Raw genomic sequence first — 13,029 nt, forward strand, 5'->3', positions numbered from 1 at the left:
GGTGCAGCTAAGCTGTGCCCACTGGTTATTTTTTTTGTTTTATGTTTTATCCACATTAATGTACATATCAAGGGGTTCAGCACATGACACAGCACACACTGACTACATCCAACCTCTTTATCCCCCCCCCCCATTATAGTCATTCTTAGTAGCTGGGTCTTCTCTACTTTTCCTGTCACAGCGTATGATCCCATTTGCCGCTAACCTGGACGTCCAAAGGTGTCCAGTGGGCCAGACCCATTCTTCAAAGGCACGTGGGCTCATCAAATCAGTATGTGGGGAACTTCTTGACCCAGGGTCACCTTAAAGACAGTACACAGGGTGGAGACACGGCCCAGTTGTCTCCTTCTGCCTCGTGAGTTACAGTTTCCATCCAAGTTGATGCCTTCCATCCAAGCTGAGCCTGCACAGCTCACAGGGTAGAAGCAAGGGCAGTCCCCAGAGCTGGGGTTACAGGGTTAGTTTGAACTCCTCTCAACTTTTACTTCTCGTGCCACCACACACACACACACACACACACACACACACACACACACACACACATCTAGTTATCCTCTGAGCCCCACAAGTATATGGTAACATTCATTCACATGTCGACAATAAGTACATACATACATACATACATACATGTAGTAAAGGTGTGTTGCTGCAACTTGGGAATACAGACTTATTTATGTGACCTAATTTATTTAACCTGTGCTTTATGTAACTTTTTTTCTGAAGATTTTGGCAGCCAGAGAGGAAGGTGGAGCGACATGGGGATGCTAGGAACCAAACACTTTTCCCTTTGATTCTGAGTCTTAATCCACTAACCAGCCCTTTCTCTAAAGGTGGTTTAAACGATTTCTACCTACGTTAGAAATAAAAGCTGCAAGTGTCTATTTGTACCACAAGGTGTCAGCCCAGGATAATTTAATCTTTAAAGGCCTTTTACAGGACCTTTTTTTTTTTTTTTTTTTTTTTTTTTTTTTTTTTTTTGAGTCAGTGAGTCCGGAAAAAGTGTATAGAAAGCATTAAAATATGCAGTGTAGTGAGGCGTGGTGGACCAGGCCTTTAAATCCCCGCACTCAGGAGGCAGGGGGATCTCTGTAAGATGGGAGGTTTGTGACCCAGGGTGGAGACTCAGCTCAGTCGGTAAAGTTAGCCTGAGTTCAACCTGCAGAACTCACACGTTACTGGTTTATTTCGAACGCCTTTCAACTTTTGCTTTGTGTGCCCCCCCCCCCATACACACACATTTAGTTATCCTCGAATAGCCGCATGGAACGTTCTCCCACAGACCTACAATGAATGAATGAATAAGGGATGATGTACGTAGTGAGTTCCAGGTCAGCCAGAGTTCATAGCGAGACCCTGTTTCGATGGAAATAAAATAATAAAACAAAGCATGCAGTGCTTGGCGCCCTGTGGATAAAGGGTAATCGCGGGGAAATGGCTGGGAGTTTGTTTTGCTTTACGTTTCCTAACCAGACTAGTTCTGAAAACGCTGTGCACGAAATTCCCGAGATGTTGCAATTGAGAACTCAGTCAGTAATTACTGAGTCGACTTCCACTTTCGAGGAGGAGATCCCGCTGACAAGTTCTCTTTCTGAAACTTTCGAATATTGACGGTAACTTTCCTGTTGGTTCGTAATACTTGATTGAGTCGAGACGCTGCAGTTAATAGGTGGGATGAGGAGGTGAAAGTCACTCACAAACTCTGACTCGTTCTCGGACTGTACTAACAGCTAGTTCTCAGAGAAGCTGTTATGCTTCAGCGAGAGCGCTGCCCTGCAGATGGAGACCTGGGTTCCCTGCAGTCTCACGCAGGAACAGGCGAAATCCACAACTCCGGGTTCCGTCCAGACCTCATCCCGAATGCCATAGGTCCCGGCAGTCGGTTTTCAGCGAGCCCACCAGGTGACGGTTTCGCCCTGTGCAGTCAGTCCCAGGAGTGCTGCAGAGAAGGACTCACCCCTCGCTGGGAGCCTGAGAAGGGTCAGGCAAAGGCCAAGTCCACGCCCCTGCGGGGGCGCCACCCACCGCCGCCCAAGCGACCCCGGGTGAGCGGGCGCTGGCGGCCGGCAGGGGGCGCTGTGCGACGACGGCCGAGAGGCGGGGTCTGAGACGCAGGCTGCTAGCTGCGGGAATCAGGCTCCCCGTGGGCTGGGAGTCCCAGCAGCGGCTCGCCGTTGGGTCCCACGGAGGAGCGGGTGAGTCCCTCGTGTGGTTCGCAGGCCACTTGCTCCTCGTCTCCACGGGCCCTGAGAAACTTTGCGGGCCTGGGGGAGGGAAGAGGGTGCGTGGGGGTGGGAGGTCCCTGCGAGCCGGCAGGGTGCTAGGGGCAGCGCAGCTCTGAACCGCCCTAGGCGGCCCCAGCGGGGAGCAGGACTCGGAGGCCCTGGTGCTAGAGCTTGGGATTAGGATGGTGGTCAAGTTTGCAGTCTGATTGGGTTCAGGTGGTAAGTTTGCCAACTTGGCAAAGTCTCCTCGAGTTTGCATCGCTTAATGAGTGGCTGGTACCTTGTGCTGTTTGTTTGGGTTTCTGGTTTCCTAGTTAATGGAATTTTTCATTCTAAGTACTTGGAACACCGGTCTTTCAGGATCAGGGTGGGATTCGGATTTTCCTCCAAAATTGTCAGTCAAGGCTTTTAATAAGTTACTCTGGTGAAATCAACTGACTGGCATTTGTTAGACAAAGAATTTAAGTACCCATCGCATTTGGTCTCACTGTTCCATTGGGGTAGGGATGTGCTCACAACTCAGTATTTAATCAAGGGTATTTATTTTTGCATTAATGTTCAGAACAATGCTTTAAGAATCAACACTGTGAAGAACACCCCCCCTCTCCCAGTAGTTGACAGGAGTAGCCAAAATGCGTTTGAAAGTCCCCAAGACGGGACATACACTGCAACCCACAATGTGTTCCAGTCATTGGGTTTCTTGAATTCTAAACTCCTGGCCATAAACATGAGTCAGTTGGGCTGTGTCAATATTTAGCAGGAACAGCAAACCAGCCATCCTAGTTCAGCCAAACAGAAATCATGTCAGAATCTGTGCTTCGCCTCTTAATGGGGAATTGTTGGTGGATACTGGATCAAATCCTGGAGTGCTTGACACCTCACACTGCGCTGTTTCCTGCTGAGATCGCTGGGCAGTCTGACATAACCTCTCCCCCTGCAGAACTTCAATTATGTGTTTACCTGCTGTCTAATGGAAGCCAGCATGTTTTATTTAACTGATATTTTGTTTTCCTGGTTTCTGGGCACGCAGTCAGCAATCACCCTTACTGACGGGAGTGTTTTTCCTTGGCCTTGCTCCTCAGCATGGTACCGTACCGTGCAAACAAGCGGCTGGGCACCTCCTGGGGCCGCGCTGGCTTTCTACCCAGAATCTCCACGTAGTGGTTCTCTGTCGGCAAGCACTGGCATCTCGCTGCATGGCACAGGGCTGGGTATAGAAGAGAGTTCTCATCCGTTTCCTCTGCTTCCTTTCCCGAGCCACCATCCGTCTCTAAACCTTTGTCCTTTAAGAGGCACGGCATTACCACACAGTTCTTGCTGGAGTGTTTGCCTGTCCTAAACCAAAGGGGTTTTGAGGTCTTCTCATTTAACTTTGTATTTTCCACATCTGACATCATTCACAGTGTGTTTCGTGAATTAGCAGTGAGCAACTATAGATTTATCCTTACGTCACTTTCTTTACCATACTGAACCGCTGGGGTTAAAATACGCTCTAACCTTAGTCCATCGTTTCTTGTGTTTTGATCCGTGCATGCTCCTCTGGTCCTAGGCACCCCTCCCAAACTACTCTTTATAATATGGATTAAGCTTACCAAATGGTATGAAATAATGCTTCTGGAAGACTGTAAGCCCCTCCAGGGCAGGCATGAAGTCTCACTTTTTCCTCTTTAGTGTCTATGGGGGCTTGGCCTTCTGAGTGCTTCTTGAATGGCATACACTTTACCCAGAATTCTTTCAAATAACAATGGTCAACACCCGACTCAGACAGACAAACAAACAAAAAAGGAAAGTATTAAGATGTAGTTGAGAAATCCAAGATTTGGTCTCAGGTACTTAAACCATTAAATACTTAAACTATTGCCACCAGTCACCAGGACTTGTCCTTCATCTCTTATTTGGTTTTTCTGTGTTGGCTTTCCTGTGTTCAGATGAAGTCTTCCAGCTTACACAGGGGGTGGCATGGTAGTTTTATACAACCCTAACTTAACAAAATGTTAAGAGCATCTCTGCATTCTCTGCCTCCTGGAGAGGATATCAGAAGAGAACTTAATCTGCCCACTAGACTTCTCCATCCTAGCTACTCGGTGTGATCACAGGAATTGGCCAACCCTGGGTCATCTTCCTGCAACCGGAAGTCTAATAGTCACATAAGCGCAATAAGGTATCTTGAGGATACAATGCAAGTTTGAACAGGACGCTCATTCAGGCTTCGTATACACTTCGTATGTATGTGCTTGGCCTGAAGATGATGTTCTATAATGCACTTACTGCTCGAGGTGGCAGCATGTGCCTCTAATTCCAGTGCTCAGGAGGTGGGGCAGGTGGCTCTCTGAGTTTGAGGCCTGCTCCATATAGCAAGTTCCAGGTCAGGTAGGATTGTATAGTGAGACCCTATCTAGAAAGTGTACAGTATAATATATTTGCTATTTTCCTCCCATGCGGTCATGTGTGGAATTTCCCACCGTGTTACCACGTCAACACTCCAGTTTTGCGCTTGGGAGCAATTTTGCGGTCTTCACAGGAGGGATGCTCGACCTACATTCTCATCGTGAACGTTTCAAGAAAGGTACTTCTGGAAATAGGTCCCAAAGTGCCTTAACTATAAAATGTTGGTGTTAGGGAAAGGTGACCCCCTCTGTTCTTTGTAAAGTCTTGACCTTTAAAACTTGGAAAGTATTCTGAGTATTACAACCTTTCCCTGGAAAGAACTTTCCACTTCGTAAAGTGTTGCAGGTGGTCCAGACTTGCATAGTGTTCGGAATGTTTTCCAACAGCATAGCTGTTGTGTGTTTAACTTCTTTTCCTCTTTCATTTGACAAAGTACAAATTGCAGGTGTAATCCCCTAAGAGTGAAGTTAGAGCTCACTCAGAATAATGACTAAACTAATATGTGAAACATGATTAATGAAAACTCAAAGACAGAAATTGGGGTTCAACCTAAAGATTTGTAAAACAAAGCAGCCAGCCACTGGGTCTTACCTTGACCTCGGTCCGAAATGGCGGTTGTACCTCCATGAATCCTCAGAATGAGACTGTGTCTGAGAGCTGTCTCCTCCCATCTTCTATTCCTCTCTAGGGCTGGGATTAAAGGCGTGCACCACTACTACCTGGTTTCTATGACAAACTAGTGTGGCTACTGGGATTAAAGGTGTGTGTCACCACTGCCTGGTCTGTAAGGCTGGCCAGTGGGGCTGATTTGCTCTCTGATCTTCAGGCAAGCTTTATTTGTTAAAATACAAATGAAATGCCACTATAAATATGACATCCTGCATCTCCTGGATAAAAAAAGGCTGAACCAAGCCTGGATTGGTCTTCATGAAAGCCCTTAAGGAATAATTTTGTTTGGGAAATTTTTTTAAATATTTATTTATTTATTATGTATACATAAATCTGTCCATGTGTATGCCTGAAGGGCAGAAGAGGGCACCAGACCTCGTTACAGATGGTTGTGAGCCACCATGTGGTTGCTGGGAATTAAACTCAGGACCTTTGGAAGAGCAGGCAATACTCTTAACCACTGAGCCATCTCTCCAGCCCTTGGGAAATTTTTTTGACTAGCTTCTTCTCCATGGAGTTGAACGCAACCCAGCACCCCATTGGAAATAGATGAGCAGCCATGTTTACCAACAGGACTTGTTCAAAAGACACTCTGACAATACAACCTTTTGGATCTTGAAGCAACTGTTGGGATTCACCCTGATAATCTTGTCTCTGCCGTTCACTGCCTTCGGGAACACTTCAATTTACAGATAAGTTAATTATTGTCTCAGATTTCAACCCCGGAAGCCCATGAAACATGTCTTCCTGATGTTCTGTATCAGCTACCTTAGGCCTCCATTGATAGCATTGTTGTCAAAGCCAAAGACTGCATTCCTGATTCCATTTACCTTTAAGGGGAATGAGCTTTCTTCTAACTGGGAATCTTCCTGAAGTAACAGCTAATCCTCGATGTTTCCTACAGCTACAGGCCATCCACTGAACAAATAGCTGACTTTAATGCTCTGCTTCGCCACTCTCTAAATGCCCGGCTTGTTCACTATTTGAACCTTAATTGTATCTATCATCTCTTATTCTAAAGTGAATAAATACTTTATATTGTTCCATCAAACAATAGTATCATTAATGGAATAGACTTTTTTATTTTTCTAGGTAGCTGAAGCCTTACTATTTTATAGCATTTGTGGAGATTGGTAAAGATATTACAAAGCAAGAAGAACTTTGGAAAATGAAGCCTGAGAGAAATCTGGATGATGACACCTACTCGGTAAAATAATGAGTGTAATAGCTAATAATTAAAATCAATGCACACTGCGAGTGTATTCTGAACTTGCTAGTGTTGAGAAAGTGCATTCCATTCTAGTCTGCTGGTCTCTGTGGCTGAAGCTGGCCTGAGTCTGGGCAGTGTGGTATAATTGAGCTGACTTGACTGATTAGCTGGGCTTAGCTGAATAGCCTTCGTTGGGTCCCTGAAAATCTGAGGTCTTGTATTTCTGTATAAAGTGAATGAACTGGACTAGATAATCTCCAGAGCCCTTTAAGTCCTTTCCAACACCTCTGGTTCTAAGTTTAAAAACAAAAATTACGATGTCCCATTTACTAGTAGTTTTGTGAACATTTTCATAGGCACTGTGGGAGCTCACAGGAGAGACCTCCATGTGGACTATGACTCAGAGTTTAAACAGATAAATCTTTTCAGGCAAAGAATCATTTATCCCACTCTGGGCCAACCACAGGATTAGATGTTTCTTACTACAACATATGAAAAAGTGTTAGGAATTTTCAGTTCCAAATACTTACCTTTTTAAAATATGTAAAATGCAATTATAATAGATTATTAATTATTCAAAGAGGGAAAAGATTAAGAATTGCAGGCATATATCCTACAAAAATAACCCCGGAAAACAAATCATTTTCATTTTTCAAGTAAGCTCTCTTACTGACTGTACCCTAATTTTCACTCTTAGCTGGAAAATTGTTCTCAGCTAATTCACTTGAGGTGTGTTAGCACGTAGGAGTTAGAGAGGCCACTTCCCCTGTGGAGTGTAATGAGAAAGACACTGTAGAACCGTGGTTTCTGACTCAAAGGAGAATCCAGATGGGTTAGAGAGGTCGTTCTCCATCACCGGGAGTTATGGGGTCTGCAGGAAATGCGATGAGCGAGATAACTGACTGTCAGGACAAGCAGCGGAGGCTTCTCCTTCGGCACGCATGGAGCTATGAACATGGAAACTGAAATCAGGGGTAGGAAGCCAGCGGTTCGTGAAGGAACATGATATGGAACACTCTATGGTCTTAATTTGAATTTTGTAAGTTTGTTTCGGTGTATCCCTTGTGGAAATGACAGATTGTTCGGCCCACATTCTTTTTGAATTACTGACTACCAAAAACGCGGTGGACAGAGGGGTGTGAACTTGTGTGGAAGCAGCGGCACAGCTACATAGTGAAATTCATGCTTTTTTCCACTCGTAACGGCCCTATTCCTCCTGATCCTTTGTTCTGCCACTGTTCTGTATAAGTGCCCAGGAACCAAGAGAAACATTGCAGGTCGCCCAATATGATATACACGTTTGCTGGTTTTGCCAAAGAAAATTGGAATTTTTTTTAATAACTTCTTTTCATTTTGGCTTCTTAAAATGATGCCATTATTTCAAATCTTCAAGAGACATGGCTAAGCTTTAGCATGTCAGCACGTCTCTCTTTCGTTTTAAAGAGAACTGGAATCCAGTTTGGTGGCAACACTCGCACAGAACCTGGCCGATCAGTTCAGCTATGTAGGGAGCAGGAGGTCTGCCTGGGCTACAGGAGATTCTGTCTCAAACACAAAGAAGGAAGTACGCCGGTGTCTCAAGGTGCACCTTTGGTCAGTCATACCCAGACTGTACCACAGCTGAGTGGTATTCACAAGCAAGTCTCTGAGTGTCCTATTCATTGAGAAGCACAATGGTGGAGCAGGAAGGTAGAGTGAAGGAAATCCATTGCTTTTTCCATTAAGATGTCCCCTTTCTTTCTTTCTTTCTTTCTTTCTTTCTTTCTTTCTTTCTTTCTTTCTTTCTTTCTTTCTTTTGTAGTCTCAGGACACGGGAGAGACCAGCATGCTGAAAAGACAGGCACATTTGCCGCACATGGTCCACGTCGACGCATTTGACTGCCCCTCTGAGCTTCAGCACACGCAGGAATTCTTCCCAAACTGGCGCTTGCCAATTAAAATCGCTGCCATTGTATCGTCTCTGACCTTCCTGTACACTGTTCTGAGGGAAATCATTTACCCTTTAGTAACGTCCCGTGAACAATATTTTTATAAGATCCCAATCCTGGTCATCAACAAAGTCCTGCCGATGGTCTCCATCACACTCCTGGCACTGGTCTATTTGCCAGGGGTGATAGCGGCAGTTGTGCAGCTTCGCAATGGAACCAAGTACAAGAAATTCCCCCCGTGGCTAGATAGGTGGATGCTGGCCAGGAAGCAGTTCGGGCTCCTCAGCTTCTTCTTGGCTGTGCTGCACGCGCTTTATAGTCTGTCTTACCCAATGAGGCGCTCCTACAGATACAAGCTGCTCAACTGGGCGTACAACCAGGTAGGAGGGGGTCACCCTGCAAGGTTAACAAGCTGAAAGGTTCAAATGACCTAACGAATTAACACCCTCTTGTTCTAGTTAACAGTAGTATCCCAGGCCCCTGTTGACACTCTAAGAAATTATCCTTCATTTTTAAAAATTGTTATTGTAATTTCAAGAGCATCTGTCATCTTATATCAGGGAGTATTTTTTAATTGAAAATAAATAGCAATTTCAACATAAAAATACTTTGCAAAGACAGGGTCATATTTCGCTCTTGGCTTCCTGGCAGTGTGACCTTGCAAGGACTGGTTGTCTTACCCTCTGCTTATTCCCAGAGTTCCCATGTACTCTCTGGTTCTGTCAGAATTAGCCATCAGATAAGCCCACGTATCAACAGGTCTGGCTGCTTTCCTCTTTTACTTAGGTTCAGCAAAACAAAGAGGATGCCTGGATTGAGCATGATGTTTGGAGAATGGAGATTTACGTGTCCCTGGGGATTGTGGGGCTGGCCATCCTGGCTCTCCTGGCAGTGACATCTATTCCGTCTGTGAGTGACTCTTTAACATGGAGAGAATTTCACTATATTCAGGTAAGTGATGTGTAAAGGTGACCCTAGTCTTCTTAGAATATTAAATATATTGATTTATTCTAGAAAAATAATGTTTTCCAGTAGTAAAGATCCCATACTCTTCCACTTAATAATGTTTTCTTAGTTTTTCTATGGCTTCTTTAAATTATCAGACACATTTTGGAGACATAAATAAGAGACATTACTAAAACAAAAACATTGTTTCTCACATCTAAAATGTTTTAGACAATTTGCTGCTCCCATCCAATAACTATAAATATGTTTGAGGAATATCAACTGTTTACTAGTCCCCCAATATAAACATTATTTTTCTATCCCTTGACTTTAGTCATGCTTTGAAGACACGTAGTTTTATGTTCTCTAGAGGAAAAACAAATGTTTCTCTAAATCCCAAAATTTTATTGACTGAAAGTATTCTGATTCCTAATTTTTTTGATAAAATCTCATACTTATACCCAGGCTAGCCTGGAATTTATTATATAACCCAGGCTAGCCTAGAACTTAAGGCAATTCTCCTATATCGGCTTCCAAGTACTGGAATTATAGGCATGAGCCACCACACCTAGTTCTGTTATCTCATTTATAAAGGTGCTTTTTCTAAGTTGCAAAATTAGCTTAATCACTTGAACTTTCAAAATATTTCTGGAATTTAGAATCCTGTCATGAACTCACACAGCTTCTAGGTAGAGGCCCACACTTAAAAAGACTCCGTGTAGCAAGAGCCAAGGAGCTCAACTTAATTCTGTCACAAGTAACTGAGAAATGTTTTAAAGTCACAGTCTTAACTTGTATGGTTCTAGAGATTTCCCCACAGTGAGGCATTCTTCCCTATCTCTTCCACATGTCCATATGTGTCTCCGAGAGACAGTGGGGCCTTCTGATAAGGCCGCAAAGTTTCTTTTATTCCTCCATGCTTTAGACTCGGTAGCACATTCTCTCAGAAAAGTATTTTCTGATTTTTGTGTTCAGCCAGTAGCCATGGAGTTGTCTCCCTCGTGAAATACTTTCTTACATTGCTTTTCTGTCACGTGTGCACTGAGCACTACTTTTCAGTATTAATCTGAGTCTGGGCACTGCACCTTGGCAAGTCCACCCTGGTAGCTGGGGCCCGTAAGTAGATAATACCCATTTAGGGAAGTTAATCCACACACCCAAGAGCATTTTCAGTTACTAACCTAGAAACTTCACCTGGAGTGGGAGACTTGGAACACTACCATTTTACCTCCACAGTTCATAACTAAAAATAGAAGTGTGGCTGTTTAATTGAGGGATAAGATTACAGCTGAATTGTTGAGATATTTTCATTTTGTCAGGCTAATGATCATTTCCAGTAATGGCTATCTAGAAGAATCTTGTCAGAATGTCTTAAAAGTGTTTCAGTGGACAGCTCTGGACAGCTTTCTCTCTGTTTCATGTCAAATCGTTTCAACAAGTTGAACTTGTTCTTCATATCTTCTAGTTTGAGTTTGTTCAAACCCTGAAATGATTCCCGGTGTTTGTTCCATCCTATTAGAATATAGAATGTTTTAAAAACATAGATCTCTTTGAGTTCAAGGCCATCTTAATCTACGTAGTGAGCTCCGGACTAGTGGGAACTACATAGTGAGACCCTGTCTCAAATATATATAAAGAAACAAGTGTTTTGACTGGCCTGGTTTTTCTCACTACTTTTCCTAACTTCCTCTAGAACTTACAATTGTGATATCAATAGACCTTCTCTAATGTAAGTAGACCAGTAATTTTATTTCTCTTCTTTTTTTTCCAGCATAGGGCATCAGAAAAAAAAATAGAAAAAAAAGTAGTAGATTTGTGGGCCTTGTAACAAACATCAGAATGACTTTTTTCTATGTAGAGAAGGGAGACCTCTACGGTTATTTTCCCAACCTCTCTTACTAAAACATTTTGCTTGGCATTAAAAAATGATTCATTGGAAAACTGTATACACACACACACACACACACACACACACACACACACACACACACCACATAAAGTCCATTTTCTATTTATTTACATAATTAGAATAACATCAGTTGATAAAGATCACTGAGGTCAGATTGATTTTTTTTACAGTATTCTTTAATCAATCAGCAATATTCATTGAACGCCTGACATGTTCAAAATATTGTGTTGCTCCTGCCAGGACCCTGCTATAAGACAGTGTCCAATTTTATTTATTGCCTAGTAGGCAGTGTTAATATAAAATCAATAAGATAAAATGTCATAATGAATCCGGGATGTTGACCCACTACAGAGTGTTCAGCTAACACGCGCAAGGCCCTGGTTTTGAGCCCCATCACCCCCAATAAAACAGAAACACCTTAAGAAAGCTGTCTTAAGCAGAATGGCAGAGAAGGCACAGATAGAGCTATTGACCATTTCCTAAGAAAAAGGTAATGACTTTTCAACTTACCTTAGAAACAAGAACAGTTACCCAAAAGTCATGTGATGAGGACAGACTATGAAAAGAATAGAAAGGTGTGGATGGACCATGTTGAGAAAATAGCTGTAGTAAATGAAAGAATTTCTAAATGAAAGGATTTCCAAGCAATAGAACAAGTCCCAAGCAGGTAGGTTGGAACCTACTAATACTGAATCAACCTTTACTTAGGGTCATAATGTATTTTCTTTTGCAGAGCAAACTAGGAATTGTCTCTCTTCTTCTGGGCACAGTGCACGCTTTGATTTTTGCCTGGAATAAATGGGTGGATATCAACCAGTTTGTATGGTACACGCCTCCGACTTTTATGATAGCAGTTGTCCTTCCAACTGTTGTCCTGATGTGTAAAGTCGTGCTCTCCTTGCCCTGCTTGAGGAGGAAGATAATGAAGATTAGATGTGGCTGGGAAGATGCCAGCAAAACAAACAGGACGGAGATGGCCTCCAGGCTGTAGAATTGCTCAATATTGATATGTTTTACTATAAACATCTCAAGTTTGTGTTTGTTAATAAAATGAATACTTCAGGATAACACTTTAGTTTCTACTACAACTGTTTGTTTATTTGGTGTGTATGTGCATAAGCACATGAGTGCCAGGGCATGTATGTGGATGTCAGCTCTCTTCTAAGACATGAGAGGCCAGGAATCGAACCCACGTCATCAGACTTGTCCACTTTCACCTGTTGAGCCATCTCACTTCCATGGGCCCTACCTCAGTATCTTATTTTATCTGTGCACGGGTGGTACGTTTCGAATTTGTTCATGTTCTGACAGATGTAATTAAAAAAAATGAACCAGTCTTTAGCATATTTTCTCTATGTGGAATAGCTAAACAACCAAATTACCAGATTTATCGTTATAAATTTTTAAATGCCTTGAAATACAAATCTTTATCATCTGTTTTCAGACTTGTTTTGTTATGTGTATGAGTGTTCGCCTGTATGTATGTATGTATGTATGTATGTATGTATGTATGTGCACCATGTACATGCCTGTGCCCTCAGAGGCCAGAAGAGCAAGTCAGATTCCGTAGACTGGGATTAAGAGGTAGTTGTTAGCCACGGTGTGAATGCTCAGAGCTGAACCCATGTCTTCAGCGAGAGCAAATGTTTTAACTACTAAGCTAGATCTAAAATTTTGGTGTTTTAATAGTTACATATTTATGGAATACAGAAGACTATTCTAGTTCATGCAGACAATGAGTCATGGTGAAATCAGAGC

The 13,029-nt window shown here is 43.0% G+C and overlaps 1 protein-coding gene across 5 annotated transcripts; it reads left to right on the forward strand.

Annotated features, from left to right (window-relative positions):
- Window positions 1–1,567: 1,567 nt before the first annotated feature.
- Steap1 (STEAP family member 1) lies at window positions 1,568–12,709 on the forward strand. 5 transcript variants are annotated; one of them, XM_048433627.3, is made up of 6 exons: window positions 2,079–2,192; window positions 4,709–4,788; window positions 6,372–6,486; window positions 8,291–8,797; window positions 9,204–9,368; window positions 12,005–12,709. In XM_048433627.3, exons 3-6 carry the CDS (start codon window positions 6,448–6,450, stop codon window positions 12,260–12,262), a joined length of 969 nt encoding a protein of 322 aa, XP_048289584.1. In that variant the 5' UTR covers window positions 2,079–2,192; window positions 4,709–4,788; window positions 6,372–6,447; the 3' UTR covers window positions 12,263–12,709. The 5 variants fall into 5 exon arrangements, with proteins under 5 accessions (XP_085540140.1, XP_048289585.1, XP_048289583.1 ...); XM_085684014.2 differs by lacking the exons at window positions 2,079–2,192; window positions 4,709–4,788 and adding an exon at window positions 1,568–1,610; XM_048433626.3 differs by lacking the exon at window positions 4,709–4,788 and having other exon boundaries at window positions 2,051–2,192.
- The last annotated feature ends 320 nt before the right edge of the window (window positions 12,710–13,029 follow it).

This window comes from Myodes glareolus, chromosome 27, assembly GCF_982192425.1.
Source record: "Myodes glareolus chromosome 27, mMyoGla1.1, whole genome shotgun sequence".
Taxonomy (NCBI): Eukaryota; Metazoa; Chordata; class Mammalia; order Rodentia; family Cricetidae; genus Myodes; species Myodes glareolus.